Here is a 17,511-nt window from a genome sequence, read left to right as displayed (position 1 = left end):
TGTTCATGGTGGGAAATACTGAATGCCCTTATATCCAGACACTATCCAGCAACCAGCATTGCTTTTCCCGTATAGAAACAAGTTTGAAGTGCCGGTGCTGCAAAGCACACATAGGGTACACCTATAGATTAACGGATAAATTAACAGACTATAGGCGGTCCTTTACAAAAGCCCCACACTGTTTAACTGTGTCAGTGCCTCATTTACACTTGACTGCAGGGACCTCTGTGTTTCTAGACAGCAATGAGCTCATGCTCAGAGGAGAGAACAAAAACATGGGCCGCAGATTCATGTCTCTGTTGCACAACAGATTTACACCATCTAGGAGCAAAGACGTTCCACAATGAAATAGAACAGAAAGATTTACATGTCTTTTTTTTTTTTACCATGTCCGATGTGGCTGTGAAGGTTCAGATATACCATGTCCAATGAATAAAGGCGGCTGATTCATTCAACACATTTGTAAAACCACTGTGAAGGCAGACAATTTACAGTCGAGGTGAGAGGGCACTAGGTTAAACCCGTCAGCCTTCACTGTGTTCTTTATGTCGTATCACTGTCAGATGTTTCACAGGACTGGTGTGCAGCAGGTCTTAACAAGGTCCCAAGAAGAACATGGTGCTGCAGCAATAACAACATGGCAGTGCCCTGTTGGACATCCAGCTGCCTTTTACAATGCACACTTGATACGTTTGGAACAAGAGTCATTAACAGTAGCTGTCAACAGCAGATTAAGTTTCTGTAGGCGAGAGGGTGAAGACATTCGTTGGGGACAAGATGAGAGTCTAGATAGATAGATAGTTGAGTTATATATAATACTAGTTGATAAAGCTCGTAGATAGATAATTTATTCATTATTGCACTCAAAAGTATATAGTAGTGGCAGTAGCAGTGACTACAGTCCATTTGGGTCCTCACAGGGAGGTCAAACATCCTCCTGAACCTGTCCATGGAGCAGGACAGACAGACAGCAGACGAGCTTCTCTGTCTGGCTACGGTGTCATGTAGAGGGTGGTGGACATTGCTTATGATGGACCGGAGTATGTTCAAGGTACTTGCCTCTGTCACTGATGTCAGGGACCATAAATGTGTGTGTTTGATAATACAAGATCTACCTCAGCCTTTGCTGCATGTCCTCTCTTTCCCCTCATCCCATCACCTCCTCTCTCTCTCCACTATCAAATAAAGGCATAAAGGACCAAAATAAAAACATCAAATCAGCCTCTTTCTACAGACAGGTCTTGTGTTTTCTTGCACATATTCACTGCATGTCTCATTCGTTGCTTACAATCAATCAGGGAACATGTCTTCAGCAACTCGGTTACAATCAAACATAAGGCATAACAAATATAAAATATATTTAATAGAAATACATAGACAATACAAATATCTAACTAGTGTTTAACAGCAGAATAATCTGATTCGGTGTCAAAAGCAGCACTGGTCCTGCTGAATTCCCAAAACTGCAATCCCAATCCCTGCTCAAGGTCATGGCAGCAGTTTCCAAAAACACTTCACCACAGTGACGTCCCAAGTGCACCACTTTGTTTGTTGTTATCTCTGGACATGTTGGTTGAACGAACATTCTTACAGATGTGTCCCTTGTGGAGTCCCCTGTGTCATCTTAGCCTGTGTTGTCCCCAGATGTTAGCAGTCTGGTTTTCACATGACATAAACAATGAAGTAAAACTCAAAGAGCTGAGTAAGAGAGAGAATGGAGAGGGCAAAGAACCCCAACAACAGATTTAAAGCTGTTACAGAAGTTAAAGCATATAAAGCTAAACATAGAGTACAGTAGGGGACTTGTAGGTGATCATGCCTCACAGCACCAGTCTATCCTCCCCTCCTTCCTGGATAACTTGGCCAATAGAGACCTGGCTCTGTGCCTTTATAAAGCACTGCCTCTTGCACTCCATCAGCTTCTCCAGGTCAGACCACAGCTTCATCTGTTCCATGTTTTCGTTGTGGCTCTCCGTCACCATTTTCATCTCCTCGCGCAACTTCTAAAGTTCACAAAGGAAAGCAGCGATTAGTCAAATAAACTGCCACCTCACAATGAAAGTTCAAAAGTTCAGTAACGAGGATCTGTGACTTTATTCTGTTCCATTTTCCTTTCCTCTATGGTGATGCAGGGCTTCTCTGAGCCAATCACTTTGTCGTCACTGTGCTTTGAATTTAACCCTCCCCTTCCTTGTCTCCACCTCTTTTTGGTCGTCCCAGTAATCTTCATCAGACATCTCCTCCATCATCTACTAACTCCATCAGCTACTCCACCACTATCACCAGCCTCTAGACACCTTGGGTGATTCTCTTACTGCCTAATCCTACTTCATGGAATTCAGAGATATGATGCTGCTGCTCATCTAAGTCTAAATGCCAAAATACTAAATGTAGTATCATTCTGCACACCCACCTTATAGAAAATAATGTCTGTTACATTGAAGCCTTTGCCACACAGGTCAACAGCTCTAGAAAATTGCTCTGCTGATTCCAGTACACCAGATATTTGAATCTTGTGTACTGGAATACACAGCAACTAGGAAAACACACTTTAAGGATTGAGACACTGCAAGCAGAAACCCTGAATATCAATAGAGTGGCTTTTCCTCAATGAAAACACTGTAAGAAGTTAATAAACTTATAGGCGCTCTCACACACGTTTTATTCAGTGTGTTCTTCTGTTTTTATCTTGTGTCTGTAAAGTGTCTTTGAGTTCCTGAAAAGCGCTATGTAAACAAAATTTATTGTTCTTCTTCTTATTATTATTATTATTGTTATTATTATTAATATAAAAGGATTGTAGACATACATCATATGCAGGCAATAACAATGTGCTATAACTCTCACTACCAGAAGAGAAGTCAAACATTCCACCTAAACCTCTACTTTTCTAATGTTGCTTAACGATGTGCTTTGTTTGCCCTGTCAGATCAGACTTAAGTTAGATGATGCCTTGATGTGAGTGTTGCAATGCTTCACTAAAATTCCTTGGGTAACTTGCCTGTCTTCAGCCCATGTTTTTGACAGAGTAAATGAAGATTCCCAGATACTGACTCATTGAATCTCATTGAAGCTCAGCATGTCGGGACACTTTTCTCACCTTGCCAAGTAACTCCTGTTCCGAAATGTTCTTCATGTACACTTCCCTGAAAAGAGTCAGGAGAGTTAAGTCATATAAAATTCAATGTCATTTCTCGTGCTGATCTCACTCATTTATTTTTTAAAATAAAGTAGGGGTGTGTCAGCATATAATTATTTCTGTAAGTGTGACAAAGCATTCCTGACAGCCCTCTCTTTGCGTGAGGAAAGAATTAAAGGGACAGCTGATTAACTTTGTTGTAATAAGAGCTTCCTGAAGTAAAAAGGGTATTCAAATTGAGAGCAGATGGCTGACCTGGATCAGCACGCTCACCTGATGGCCTTCTTTCTCTCTTGTGGATCAGAGGACACATAGGCCTTCATCTCTTCAGCCGCCCGCTGCATTTGCATCTCAATGATCTGTGGAGGAGAGATGCAAGTTTACTGTCACTCGCAAAATGCCATTTGTTTGAGAATAAATAAATTCTAATTTGACCTAATTTGGCTTGTGAACAGAAATTATTATGGGTAATACCCCCACTGTGGCTATCAGCTAAATTATTACTTACCTCTGACATGGAGATGATGTAATGGTATTGGTTTTCCTTCTGTGCTATTTCCTCTCTCAACGCTTTCACCTCCTGCAAGTGAAAAATGAGAAGACGAGCGTAATAAGCTACTACGGCAAAGACATTAAATATTGCACAAGAGGACATAGACTAAATCAAATGTAGTACAGTAACTATACCTGCTCCAGTTTAGATCTGTTGCTCTCCAAACCAGCTGCGCAACTTTCATACTGCGCCTTCTTTCCTTCATACTCTTGGCTTAGCTCCTGTTATGACGGAGAAAAGAGAGACAAACCCATTATAGTATAACATATGACACAAATCCAAACACACTATTCTCAATACTCTTGTCACACCACTCCTATACTGTTTCACATCAGCATAGGATCACAGCTGGCATTTTAGGTCTTTAACTTACAAAGTCTATTTATGTCTTCCTGTTGCAGCGCTTCATTAGCAGACATTATTCAGTGAGATGGAGGCTCGATTCCGGGAACACGTGTAGGAAAATGTAATCCTGTGCTTTAGCTCAGCACCGTGTGGGGGCTTTCCCGTAACACATTTTATTTATGGCCTATGTAAATTATTCCTAATGGCTCCTTGTCCTTGATAACACATATTTCAAGTTAACACCTACCTGGTTGATGTCACCACATGTTTGAAAATTGTGTTACTGGACACTTTTATATTTTGAAATAACGATTGCCCTTTAAGATATGATCAGTTACCCACAGATTCTGACAATGCCATTCTTGGGTGGGATGTCTTTTGAGAGTCCAACCCCAGTGGTAGTTGACAATCCTAATTTAAATGTGCTCGATTCTGTATTCAAACTGTTTGATATGGGTTGAGGACCTTTGAAGTTAAGGTATTATGATGCAGATGCTCACCTGACACTGCTGTCGCAGTGACCTCAGTTCTTTTATAATTGGTGCTAGAGCCGACTTCTTGTTCACTATCATTGAGTTCAACTTCTTCACCTGTAAAACCAAGCCCATTGCATTAAAATCTTACATAGATTGGAACTTAGAGGGAACATCATTCAATACTTAAATTTTCAAACATCTTTAGAGGAAACAAGTTAGACAGCATGATTACTGATTGGACAAACACAAGCTGACAAATAAGATCAACATCTTTTCAGCCAGAGCAATGATCTACTATCAGTCTGAATCTAGCAAAGTTTGAGACCATCATTAGGGATGCAGCTGCAGTTTGCCAATTGTACAAGCTGCCAAACTGATCAACAAACTCATTGTAGCTTGGAGCACAGCCCAATGGGTGCATTCCTCCTGGCTGTGATACAGAAGCGTGGCTAGGATGATAGATAATGTGGTATTTGTGAGCAATGCTGAGATAATGTTTAGCATTCATGCTGTAATTGACCATCACCTGTCACACAGCGGTGTAGCAGCTAAATAGAATTTGAATCTGATGAAACTAAAAGTGTAATGCTTGATCATAATCACCACCTATATGTCAAGAGGAAAAGATGGAGGCATGGCGGTAACAGCATCATGTTGTCCAGTACTTTGGTGCACTTGAAAAAATACAAGAAGATGTTGAAGCAACTTCTGAAGATAACAGCCAGGAAGCTAAAGCATGGTCAAAATGGGTCTTCCAAATGGACAATGCCCCAAGGAATACTTCTAAAGTTGTGGCAGAACAGATTAAGCACACAAAAGTCGATGTGTCGGAGTGGTTACCACAAAGTCCTGACCTCATTAAAATAGAAAATTTGTGGGCAGAACTAAAGAAGCATGAGCATGCACTGAGGCCTACAAATCTGACTCCAGTTCTGTCAGGAGGTGAAAGGCTACTGGAAACGCCTGGCACAAGTTAAACAAGGCAACGCTACTAAATGCCAACTGAATTTATGTACATTTTGGACCCATCTTATCTGTCTAATCATTAGGATTAAATATCAGTAACTGTGATACTGTGTTAATGTATGTAAATGTATGGCTTCATCTGTACATGAAGATTTGAAATTTAAAACTCACATTATCACTGGTCTGTTACTAGCTAGTGAAAACGGCTTAATACATATCTGAAAAATGTTTTCATCAAACAGACTGAATTCAGCGTCCTTTCACATTAAGTGTTTACTACTGTTATAGTCACCATTTCAGACATGTCATCCAGAGTGCGGCCCTTCTTCTCATCCAACTCGCTCTTGATGGCGGACACTCTCTCCAGCTCCTCTTGAGTGTCACTGTAGCCAGAGATGCCCTTCTTAGCTTCCACTATTTGCTTTAAGGAAACAAACAAAAATGTCAGAGGCATGATTTTCAAAAATGTTATCACAAAAATGGCCACTTAGTATTATTCTTTCCCAGTTCCTTGTGTTACCAGAATAAATCATAGAGCGACAAATCCAATGTACATCAGTTTGAACAAGTGTTCAATGTCTCAATTTAAAATTTTGCTGTGTGACACCTCAAAACACTAGATTGATTGACGGGCAAGAAAGCTGCAATATGTGAACTGATCTGAAAGGATTGAATTACACCCATAAAATTATTCAGTAAACAAATACCATGTTCTCCCCCTTTTGCCATTAAAACAGCCCTGACCAATCAAGGTGCTGACTGGACTAGACCTCTGAATGTGTTCTGTGGTATCTGGCACCAAGATGTTAGCATCAGATTCTTAGGAACGTCAAGGCCTGGTGGGGCCTCTATGGATTGGATTTGTTTGTCTAGCACATCCCACAAATGGTCAACTGGATGGATCTTGGCCATATAAGGCCCAAAACACCTTGAACTCACTCTTGTTGTTCCTCAAACCAGTCCTGAACCATTTTACTTTGAGGCAGGGCACATTATCATGATCAAAGAGGCCACTACCATCAGTCAATACTGTTTCTATGAAAGGGTGTACACAGTCTGCACTGTTTTTTTTTCCCTTGGACTATTTTTAATAGGTAAACAATACACACACGGAAGCTGAAGTTTCATTCAGAAAAAACACGTGATCTCTATTATAAATGATAAAGGAAAAGGAAAAAGCACAGTAAGTCATAAGTAATGAGAACATTTTAAAATATTCTGTCCTCGTAGCTCTTAACTAAATAAAAAGTAAGAATTTAGAAATGAAAGTATCAGTATACGAGTGTGAGACTGTGTTAATTACTAAGGCGGTCTTGTTGATGTAGCCTGTATTAGCAGATAGATTACAGTGCATATGGAAACTTCCCGGGTAGGAGTTATTACCAGAGTTTAGTTCAGGTCTAACATCAGGACAGACATCAGTAAATAACACGTCCATAGTCATGACGCAAACAAATAAAACAGCAGTGTTCATGTTCCTGGAGCAGCGGTAGAGATCCATTAAAGACATCAGCTGTTAAAATACTCAACTGCACTGAAGATGATGTCAGGGTTTATTTACATACAGAGCGTGAAACTGAGATTGGATTTGGAGACACATTTGGAGACGCCTGGTGATGCTGGTCACTTGATATTGGATAGATCGGATCTTAAATGCAAGGTCCAAACAGGCCCTAACACATCAGCTTCGAGGACAAAATGTTGAACTTGCTGCTTTATCCCGCCCACTTACAGGGGACACGACAATCAGTGTTACAGGGGACGCTTTAGACATGTGATCAAAAGGAAAACTTTAATCGCTTTAACAAATCCTTGTGTGGGATGCAAATAGAGGACGGGCAGCAGATGCAGCCATCAGAAATAGAAGCTCAGTCTGCGTCAGACGGCCTCTCAACAAGTCAGGTGCTGGGACCGCACAGAGGTGTGAAGCCATTTCCAGGAATGCCTCTGCCACTTCACTGTTAACACAAACTGCGTGGATTGGAGATCAAGTGAGTACAGCACATTTGGAATGGCAGTATATGAGTGCAGACAGGGAGCTGGGCAGATACTTCAGCAGCTAGGAGCAGCTAGGAGGACTTCCAGGTAGAAATATGGAACATGCAGATAATTACTGGGGGTTCCTTTAACACTTGTTCTTGCACAAGCTATTGAAAGTACGAAGGAGAAGGAAACATATGAGTGCTCACCTTGTAGTTACATACAAAACGTTTTTGTCATTTATACTGTAGCATAATAAAAGAGTTTGAAACACTTAACACAACACGTCAATCACAGTCCTTTGGACGTTTTGGTAGAATTAGCATATTCCTTTAGTCTGCATTTCTACATGAAAATTAAAAAGAGTTGAGTTACCAGTTTCTGTTGGACGGTCTCGTGTCTTTGCTTTAGAATTTCCTCCGTTCGCTGCAGAACTCCAAATTCTGCTTTTAGCTCTGCAATTTCCTGACGCTTCTTCTTGTACACTGTTCCCTTGCTGCGCAATTTTGCCACCATATGCTTCAGCTAGAAAGGACAAAGGAAAACAATCCAACATTACCTTCGACTAAAAAGAGCACTTTTATATCAGTTTGTGATATCAGTTTTAAGACACCACAGTGACACTTAAAGGCCTTTACAAGTGTGTAATAAAAATTGTGCATTGGATAAAGAGTTCCTTATTAGTTGACAGAAATGTCTAACTCTTTAATGTTCACCAGTCCTTAACTTTGTCTAGCATACAGACAAAACATACAAACGACTGCCTGTCATATCTGGGAAGAACTCTGACATGTGTTTACATGGAGGCAAATCAACAGGCAAAAAAAAAGACACAAATTATTATAGGCTGGGTCATTATAAAAACAGCCAAGAAACTAACTGCTTCTTTGGAAAATACAGTGAAGGTGGTATAAATACAGTTTATGTTTGATGGCATGGTGTCCAGCACAGCTGAGGTACTATGAAAGGCCACAGGAGAAGACAATGGACAGAGCCAGGGGAGGGAAGGGATTAGAGGACAGCAGTGACTGCGGGGCCGTGCCATGATCTGAAACAGTCACTCGATCCTTTCAGGTTTGCAGCCAGCTATGTTCAGCAAACAGCTTCATTTGACAGAATAACTGCTTTAAGTGGATGTTCAGTCACTCCCCACCCCAACTGTCTGCTGGGACACATTGAAACTCCTCCACAATGAAGAGCAGCTATAAATGGACATGGACACGGGAGAACAGCCCCAGAAATCACAGAATGTGCTTTATGTCCTTTGGGGATCCGTGAAGCCCGACGCATGTGTGTATGTGTGCGATTGTGTGTGCTTTCATTTATTCTTTGTGTATTTTGGGACATCAAGGGCAAATGTGTCTGAGAGAGGAATTAGCACAGCAGAATAATACTGCATAGTGTCCCCGACATTGTGTCCCCAAAACAACTGCTGTTAAACTGGACGACAGCTCGGTTGTAACACATGCCTCCCACATGCAGCGCATTCACACGCACACAGAGAAGTGAACGGAAACAAGAGTTATGCAGAGGATACTGCTAATAACTCCACAAGGGACACAGTAGGAATGAAAGAATAACATTCAACTAATTACTTTTATTTAGAGAAAGGAGTTCAGTACTGAAGCAAGATGAAATTTAACCAGTGTGATGAGACTAGTGGACAAAATGGTTTCCTGTTACTGGCCAACCAATGACGGGCAGATGCAGTCATCCCTCTCAGAGTGACCCTGCAGCTGGTGGGTGGCATGTGACACATAATGGTCAGAATGGAAAATACCTTTGATAAAGTGATCGTCTCCACCGTGGCCTATGGCCCAAAACTACAGAGGGGTCTGATAAGATGTGTTTGACAAAACATTTTCCATTTACTTCATTCATGTACAGTCTCAAGAGCCTCTCTGTCTCTACAAACAACTCCCTCTCATAAACTGGAACAGACTTAAAGAGTCTCAAATTAACTGCTATGCACTATCCTAATTGGTGTGACACACGGACTGCAATTCAAATACATGTAAACTTTTGTGATACTGGTAGCACTTAAAAAACCTGAAAGAATCTGATAATATTTCTTCGTGTGACAAAGATTTTTCTCCTTCTCCACAGCGTGGCTTAAATGAATGTTTTCTCTTCTCTTCCTGTGGAGAATAAACATGTTGGGAGCAGTTTTTCCACTGATATTTCACTTCCTCTGTCACTCGCCAGTGGAAGTATTGTGCTATGGAACAACCCACATTTCCCTCAACAAAATTGACCAATTGAAGGATACAAGGAATCGTTGAGGCTTGAAAAGGCTGCAGATATATTATACCAATAATGTAGTAATACTAAAAGGCTACGTTTAATGTCTCCCATTGAGAAATCCGCTCATTTACCCAACATGGGAAGGTCAGGATCAGCACGACACTGAAACTAAACGCACATGCACCATCCTCTGGGATTGACAACAGTCAGAAGGGAAAAGGGAAAAAAGCTGTTGCAATTTCAAACATGGTGTCAATCTTTTTCTCTCAGCTGAAAGACCAGCACTCCACTCACAGATATAAACATGGGTCAAACAGCAGGCTATAAAAGTTTGAATCCAGAAAATTTATATAGCCACAGTACAGCCTCCTTTCACCAGCGTCTCTCTGCTAACGCAGAACTGTTTAAGGTCAGTGATGAAGCTTAATATATGCACAGAACAAAGGAGAAATTTCTGACTTATGTTTTTTCTCTGTGATCATAGTTTAGTAACACTCCTGTATGTGACAGCTCACAGCAGATCATGGTATGCGTCTGTAACATTGGATTACATCCTCGTCTTAGGACAGAAATAAAGCCAAAGTTTCTACGTATATCTCTTTAATATATCCAGCTGACTGAAATTAGGAGATTTATTGCACTAAGGATTAAGGAAAAAGCCTGCTTTCAGGAAGTTTGTCCCGTACAGTTCCTTGCTCTGGGTCTTCTCTCTTTTGTGTTCTATTTATGGCTCTTCATGGGAATGTGGTGCAGAGTAGGGAAAGGGGATAAGTAACATTAGACAGCGAGCACGTCTGTGTTTGGATAAGAACAGAAATAGCCTCTTGTGTTTTCTGAGGTTTGCAAATCTTGTAGTCCAAACTTAGATAAAGCTTAGATGTTAGGTGTTACCTTAGATGCAAAAGAGAAAATCATGGGGGAAATGTATTTTTCTCCACCCGGAAACAAAACTCAGACTACTGTAATGTAATTTCCAGCCAACACGATGTGATTCAGAGATGACTGGCATTTTGTAGCTGTGTTACTGTACAATGAGAAGCCCTTGGAACCATGTACCTCATCACCACGAATGACCTCTTCCCCATCTGAGCCTTGTGCTTGGCTGGTTCTTTGCCTCAGCTCCCTCTCCGCTGCAGCCAGCTCCTCCCTCGCTTCCTGAAGCTCCTCTGCCTTTGACTCCTTCCTCCGAATGATGATGGAGGCCTAAGAGTCGTGTTTGCAAATATACAAGTATGAGAAAAAAAGCTCTGCTGATTCACTTTTACTCCTTCATGAGAAAATGAAACAGTCTGATCATCGAGGAATGATGTTAAGAAATGGTTATGAAATGGCACCAAATAAAAAAAGCTTTGGATTAGAATAAAATCTGAAAATAACCCTTATACCCAGTCATGGACTTGTATGGAGTTTAGGCAAGTGTGACATTGCATATACAAAATACATATATATATATATGTATACCAAACAGACTCTGAACAGAGGCTCCATTAACACAGTTATAAACCGTATTCAGGTTCTTCAATATTAACGAGCGAACAATTCATTTTTAAAAACATACCAGTAACTAGGTTATTTAATTTAGCCTGCAGTTAAATTTGTTCTAGCAAGGACATGAACAGATTAAGAGGTAAGGCCTCCAGCTACACCTGCAGTATACGGTACAACATCAACGTCATCCTGAACTGTCAGCCGAAGTAATATATGCTACAATATATGCTACAAATATCTTTTTTTCATATCTATTTCTGTCCTCCACAGGCCCTGGAAGTAGATAAAGTTGTACAAGAAATACAATCCTCTACATGACAAACAAAGAAGAGGACGACCAAAAGTTAGTTTCTTTTGGCTTTAACATCGCTCTCAGCAGCCACCACAGAGCCTAGATCTTGCAGGATAAAAAGGAAAATGAAAGAAAAAAAATCAATTCAATGTTGAAAGCACCTGTTGCCTGTAAAATGTCAGTTTGTCATCCATGGGATCATTTCTCATCATCTTCTTCTCAATCAGCTGGTTTATCTGAGAATCAGCTTCTTTAATCTGTAAATGAGCAAATTGAAGTTCAGTCAGAAATTAACACAATGCAACGTATGAAGATGCACAAGAATAACACCACACTCTGGTACCGACCTTGTCCTCCAGCTCCTGTACCTCAGCCTGACCCATTGCAGGCTCTGATGCCACTTTCTGAAGGTACTGCACTGTGCGCCTCATGCCCTCCAGCTCTTTGGGGAGTTTCTCTGAGACCATGTAGGAGTTGATCTTGATTTCCTCATCCAGTCTCTTCATTAAGCCTTAATTAGAGAGAGCTTTTCATTAAACACGTTGAGCTTGACGTGCTTGAAACACCATCAGGCATTCACTGGCTCTGGTTACTTAAATCAACCGGAATGCCAACATATGCACAGATAAAAACGGACAAAAATACCACTAATGTCCTGCAAGAAACAATGAAAACTTCATTTTGAAAGAGAAATCTTTCAAAATGTTATTGTAGAAAGACAAGCATTTGTGCTGAACAACAGAAACCCCAATTAGAATTCATGATTTTTGCAATTGTGATAAGCGCCTTTAATCGTGCAGCTTTGTCTCTGTCTGCGCTGCACGTGTAATTTTAGAAACTGCAAATGTGTAAATCTCTACTTTGATTGAAGAGGCCAGTGCTGGAAGAGAACAAAAGGAGACAATTTCAACATCAGATAAGCTCTGTTGTAGCACTTCAAAGATAATTAGAGGGTCTCAACAAATCAAAGCCTATTAGCTGAGAGTCTCCCCCTCACACTCCTCTGTGCCCTTGAACATCCCATCCAGCTGTGCCCTGCAGAGGCAGCAGCAGGACAGCGTACTCACTCTCTGGATTGGCATCTGCTGCTGCCTGTCGCAAATCCTTCAACTGCTGCTGTAGTCTCAGCAGTCTCTGCTCTGCCTGAAACAGCTGAATAAACACAAACAATTACAAATACAGGCAATGGGAGGGTGGGGTGGGGTTGGGGGGGGTACTTAAATATTGATTCATCTTCTTGTCGTCGTGAACAATACGTCAGTTTTTTTGGTCGGTGAAATGTCCATCTGCAAAAACCCATGGTGACGTCTTCAAATCGCTTGCATAAATATTCCAATCTGACAAGCAGGCTTGGTGGGATTTTGGCATTTTGCCTTGAAAGAACTGAAATGTTTATCAAAACTGTGACTCATTTATTTTCCATCTCAATAAAAATATTTAAGAGCGTACTGTTTATAGAATTTGTTTTTTTTTGGTCTTTCACAAACTCGTATCTTTTTTATGACTATGTCAAACAAGACATGAGAACAGGAAGAAAGTATGTGGAGTTGAAAAAGGCAACAACTACAGCGGTTACACCATCAACTGTTAAACCTGTTCAAGCACCTGAAATAATACATTTGTATATTGCCTTTTGCAAAGCACACAGTGCACTGTTAGCTGGTAAATATTTACTTGATTCTTTTGTTCCTGTTTCTGGTGCGTCAGTGAGTCCTCTCTCTCCTTCTCCACTCGAAGCTGCCTGGCCTGTTCCAGCATCCGCTGATGGTTGGACACTGACTCCACCTAGTGGATTGGGAAGGTAACATTGGTGGTAAGCTTTCACACAGTGAGCAGAAATAACTGAGCACTTCTCAGAGTCAGGTTTCACCTTTGGACATGTTAAGACCCATTAAATCAACACCTCATTATTTCTCAGCCTTGTTAAGACAGCCTCGCAGCCTGTCACATCCCTCCCAGGTCTATTAGAGAAGCTGATAATACATTGTCTGGGGTCATGTTTTCATTCCTCAGTCAATCCTAAAGTCCTCCAAGCATTACAAGAATGACAGCACCTCCCAGAACAGTCTGCCTTACCCTCTTCTTCAGCCTCTCAACACGTTTGATTAACTGGTCTTTCTCTTCCTCCATGGCACTGATGTCCTGTTCATGCAGAAAAGAGGAACAGCTTTAATGCATATATCAACTAAGCTTAAGGATGTGAGTCATATACTTTGCAAAGCTTAGCATCAATAGTTTTTAACACAGACATTTTAAAGTAATTGAGACAGACTCACCCTTCTAATCTCTGCTGTCGAGAAGCCTGAAGTTCTCAGCTGCTCACATTCCTTATGATACGTCTTAAAGCCTTCCACCAGATCTTCATACTGTGAACACACAACATTATTTGCTTACCCTTCAGGTGAGCAGGAGGTCCAAAAGCTCAGAAATGATCATAACTTTAATATTTTGACAAACCTGGTGATAGGTGTCATTGATGATATCGTCCTGGAGAAACTCTGCGGGCACGTCGAGCTTCATTAGAAAGCGAGCCAGGTAAGCTCTCTTCTTCAGCTCAGGAAGCCTCTGCAGCAGCCAGTGGAGGATCGGGTGGATCACAGGTTTGCTACCAGTCACCAAACCCTGCCTGAAGTTGCTCCTGCAACAAAGAGAACATATGGAAAATTCTGCACATGATGCATCCAACAGTTCAGACATGTTAAGAATTTTCTTGGGGTATGTTTCTATATTACACTAGGAATGTAAAGCATTCAGGTAAACCAGCTTTTCTTTTGCAAATGTCAGAAATGATTGTGTTTTGGAACAGAAAACTGCTAAGTTAAGACTTTGGATAGTTCTTTGCCATTGTCATAGTCATTGTCATAGACAATGCAATAATGCAAACTATCAAATTATCATGAACAAAAATTAGGACAAAAAGTCTCAGGACAATATATCTGGATCAAGTCACTCTGTGGAATAATATTTGTTTATCTCAAGTGGATTGATGTCCTGGGCTACAGGGCCCAAAGTCTCCCAGCAGCATCCCAGCAACATTTCCCAAAGCATCCTGCTGCCTTTGCTTCTTACCATAGTGAATACTGATAACACGTGTTGCCTAGTAAAAGAAATGTGTATAATCAGATCAGATCCCCTTCGTCTACTGCTCTGTGGTCCAGTTCTGATGCTCATGTACCAACTGTAGGCATTTTCCCCAGTGGACAGAGGTCAGCATGGACACCCTGACAAAACAACTGTGATGCACTGTGTATTCTGACACATTTGTGTATCTTTAACCTTTTCAGCAGTTTGAGCTACAGTAGCTTGTCTGTTGAATCAGGACACACAGTCCAGCCTTTGTGCCCCAAATTCAGTTGTGACACTGGCCCTACCGTCCATAATACACTTTTGATGGGTACTGACCACTGCAGATGAGGAACATCTCACACAAGCTGCAGTTTTGGAGATGCTCTGACCCATTTGTCAAGACAACACAACTTTTCTTTGTTAAAGTTGCTTAGACCGTTAGCATCACCTTAGCTCATGTTTCCTGCTTTTAAACTTTGAAGTTAAATAAATTCCATAAATTCCTCTTCTCTACAATCAGTCTCTTAACTAATCCTGATTTTAAAAAGTCCTCCATGATTCCAACAAATGCTCTGAGGACTCTGCAGACCACTTCAGTGTTTAGATTGATGTCATTAGATCCATTTTTTTAAATCGCAAAACAATGTTGCTTTTAACAGACCAGAACCGTTACTTTTACCTGAGGAAACACTAGAGCATTTTGTCCTGGTTGAAGCTGAAATGCTTGGTCGAGTTTTCTCCCAAGTTAACACAACAACCTGCCTTTTAGATCCTATTCCCACATCGCTTTTAAAAACATTTTATGGATTCTTTGAGTTCAAACTTTTAAATATTGTAAAGTGCTCTCCACAGACAGGTGTCTTCCCCACTGCCTTCTGAACAAGAGTATAGATCGGTACCCAACTCACCCTTTTTAAGTAAATTTTTAGAAAAATGTTTTTTTTTTTATCCAATTAAATTAAAACAATGTCAGTGTCGTTTTAGGATGAACCACAATTTTAATCATTGGTCCTGAAGGCAAGAGAAAGAAACTTTTACCAAAACTAAAAGATCTTAAACTATGACAATGTATAAAAAACTGGGCGTCCTTTTTGACTCTGAGCTTGATTTTATTCCACATATTAGAAACACCACAAAAATAGGATTTTATCATCGCCCGTTTCTCTCTTTTGCGAGCACAGAGGGGCTGATGCATGCTTTTATTCCTAGTCGTATAGATTATTGTAATGCCCTGCTTTCTGGTCTCCCTTAAAATAGTATTTCACAGCTGCACGTGTGACCAGAAAGCGGGCTCATATAACACTAGTTTTAGAATCGCTACACTGGCTCCCTGTGCGTTTCAGGGTTGATTTTAAGGCAATTTTACTAGTTTTTAAGTGTCTTAACAGCCTTGGGCCTTCTTGTCTATCTGAGCTGCTTTTACCCTATCGACCCTCGCGGACCCTGACGTCCTACGCATGTGTGTAGTACACTGTGTGTTGGTGTGTGTGTGCTTAAATGAATGTATGGGACGGTTAGGGGTGTTTGTTTTTAATGTAAAGCATTTTGTGTTGCATTTTTATATATGAAATACATAAAGACTGATTGATTGATTGATTGATTGAAGACAAAATGTTCATAACTGCCTGATATTTCACTGACCGGTGCCATGATCCCATGATATTTGTTTCCCCCGAAATTGGCTGAAAATACTTACACATCAGAGAGGTTGGGAGGGGGTTTGTACTTCAGCATCCCCAGCAGAGCACACATTCTCTTCACAGTTTGTTCAGGCATTTCCTCACGGATGTCTATAGCTTGCTAAAAATGAAAAGAAAAAACACACAAACAGTTAACGGCAGTTATCAAAGATTAAATCAAGACGTGATCATACTGTACATCCGTATTAGACATAAAGTTACAGTAGAGAAGTTTGCAAAACTAATTATAATAATTCACCTTTGGGTCTATTTCAGCCAGAACATCATTAAAAATCTGCAGCAGCTGCATCGGCTCCAGGGAGTCGAAAGTGATGAGGTTAAAGTTTTTCTTGAATGGGTCCTTGTTAAGTTGTTCAACGATTAATTTTAGCTGTTCACTCATCTTGGCTAATTTGTTTACGGTAACAGTTTTACGTATTCTTTTTTTCTGGATCAGACAGCTAACGCTAACCTAAACGAGCTGCCCGTCGACGTTAGCTCAGCTTCCCAATCCTTAAAAATATCCAAATATCCAAATATCCAAATACGTAACGGTAAGTTCACAAATGCTAAAAATACATATTTGAGTCCGTTCGTATTAATTAATCTTCGGCTAGCTAACTAGCTAGCAGACAGAAACACAGCCGTTGTTGTCAGTCCCATGGAAACCAAAGGAGCTCGCGGATTGGTTGCTAACAGGAAGGAGGTTTGGTGGTGCGTTCAATATAATTGTTTAATATTGTTTTACTATGTACTATGATGTACTATGTACATATTGAGAGTTTATAAATCATATCACGTACTGGACTGAAGACCATCGTATGTGTGGCTGCACATGGTGTGTCAAACAAAGTGGGCAGCAGCACTCAGGCTCCACAGGGGATAGTCCTCGCCCCCTTCCACTTCACCATCTACGCCATGCTCTTCAACTAGCAGACAGAGTCCTGCCACCTTCAGAGGTTTTCTGATGACTCAGGTCCTTTAATATCTGTCGGACAATGTTGAGGGTGTTTTACGAGTCTGTGGTGGCCAGGGGGCCCTCCTGTATGCCATGTCATGCTGGGACAGCAGACTGAGTGGTGGATGCTAACAGGGTAAAAAAAACAACACAGGTCCAGGGATGTTGTAGAGATGGAGCTGGACGCTTTGAACACAATGTCAGAAAGGACAACTCCTTTCACCGTCTTCACAACACACTGGCCAGTCTAAGGGGTACCTTAGTACCTAATTACCTATTGGCAATACACTGATACTATCAAAATGCACCACATAACACCAAATGA

The 17,511-nt window shown here is 40.9% G+C and overlaps 1 protein-coding gene across 1 annotated transcript; it reads right to left on the bottom strand.

Moving 5' to 3' along the window:
* Positions 1-1,341: 1,341 nt before the first annotated feature.
* On the bottom strand, positions 1,342-16,904 carry ift81 (intraflagellar transport 81 homolog). Its single transcript, XM_047592518.1, has 18 exons — positions 16,488-16,904; positions 16,246-16,349; positions 13,941-14,121; positions 13,760-13,849; positions 13,560-13,625; positions 13,158-13,268; positions 12,551-12,635; positions 11,831-11,994; positions 11,645-11,740; positions 10,760-10,906; positions 7,835-7,984; positions 5,772-5,900; positions 4,538-4,627; positions 3,827-3,913; positions 3,648-3,719; positions 3,413-3,498; positions 3,101-3,146; positions 1,342-2,003 (listed from the first exon to the last, which is right to left on the bottom strand). The coding sequence occupies exons 1-18, from the start codon at positions 16,629-16,631 to the stop codon at positions 1,821-1,823; spliced, it is 2,031 nt and encodes a 676-aa protein (XP_047448474.1). The 5' UTR covers positions 16,632-16,904; the 3' UTR covers positions 1,342-1,820.
* Positions 16,905-17,511: the final 607 nt, after the last annotated feature.

The sequence above is a fragment of the Mugil cephalus genome, chromosome 8 (genome assembly GCF_022458985.1).
Source record: "Mugil cephalus isolate CIBA_MC_2020 chromosome 8, CIBA_Mcephalus_1.1, whole genome shotgun sequence".
In the NCBI taxonomy this organism is placed as follows: domain Eukaryota; kingdom Metazoa; phylum Chordata; class Actinopteri; order Mugiliformes; family Mugilidae; genus Mugil; species Mugil cephalus.
The sequence above is the reverse complement of the archived record's forward strand: the minus strand, read 5'-3'. Positions and strand labels throughout refer to the sequence as shown.

Excerpts from the sequence above, each read along its gene's own strand:
- ift81 (XM_047592518.1), bottom strand. The coding sequence starts at position 16,631 with ATGAGTGAACAGCTAAAATTAATCGTTGAACAACTTAACAAGGACCCA. Across the intron at positions 12,636-13,157 it reads AACAGGAACAAAAGAATCAA|CTGTTTCAGGCAGAGCAGAG; the intron begins GTAAATATTTAC and ends GTGTTTATTCAG. Across the intron at positions 3,914-4,537 it reads CACTGCGACAGCAGTGTCAG|GAGCTAAGCCAAGAGTATGA; the intron begins GTGAGCATCTGC and ends CCGTCATAACAG.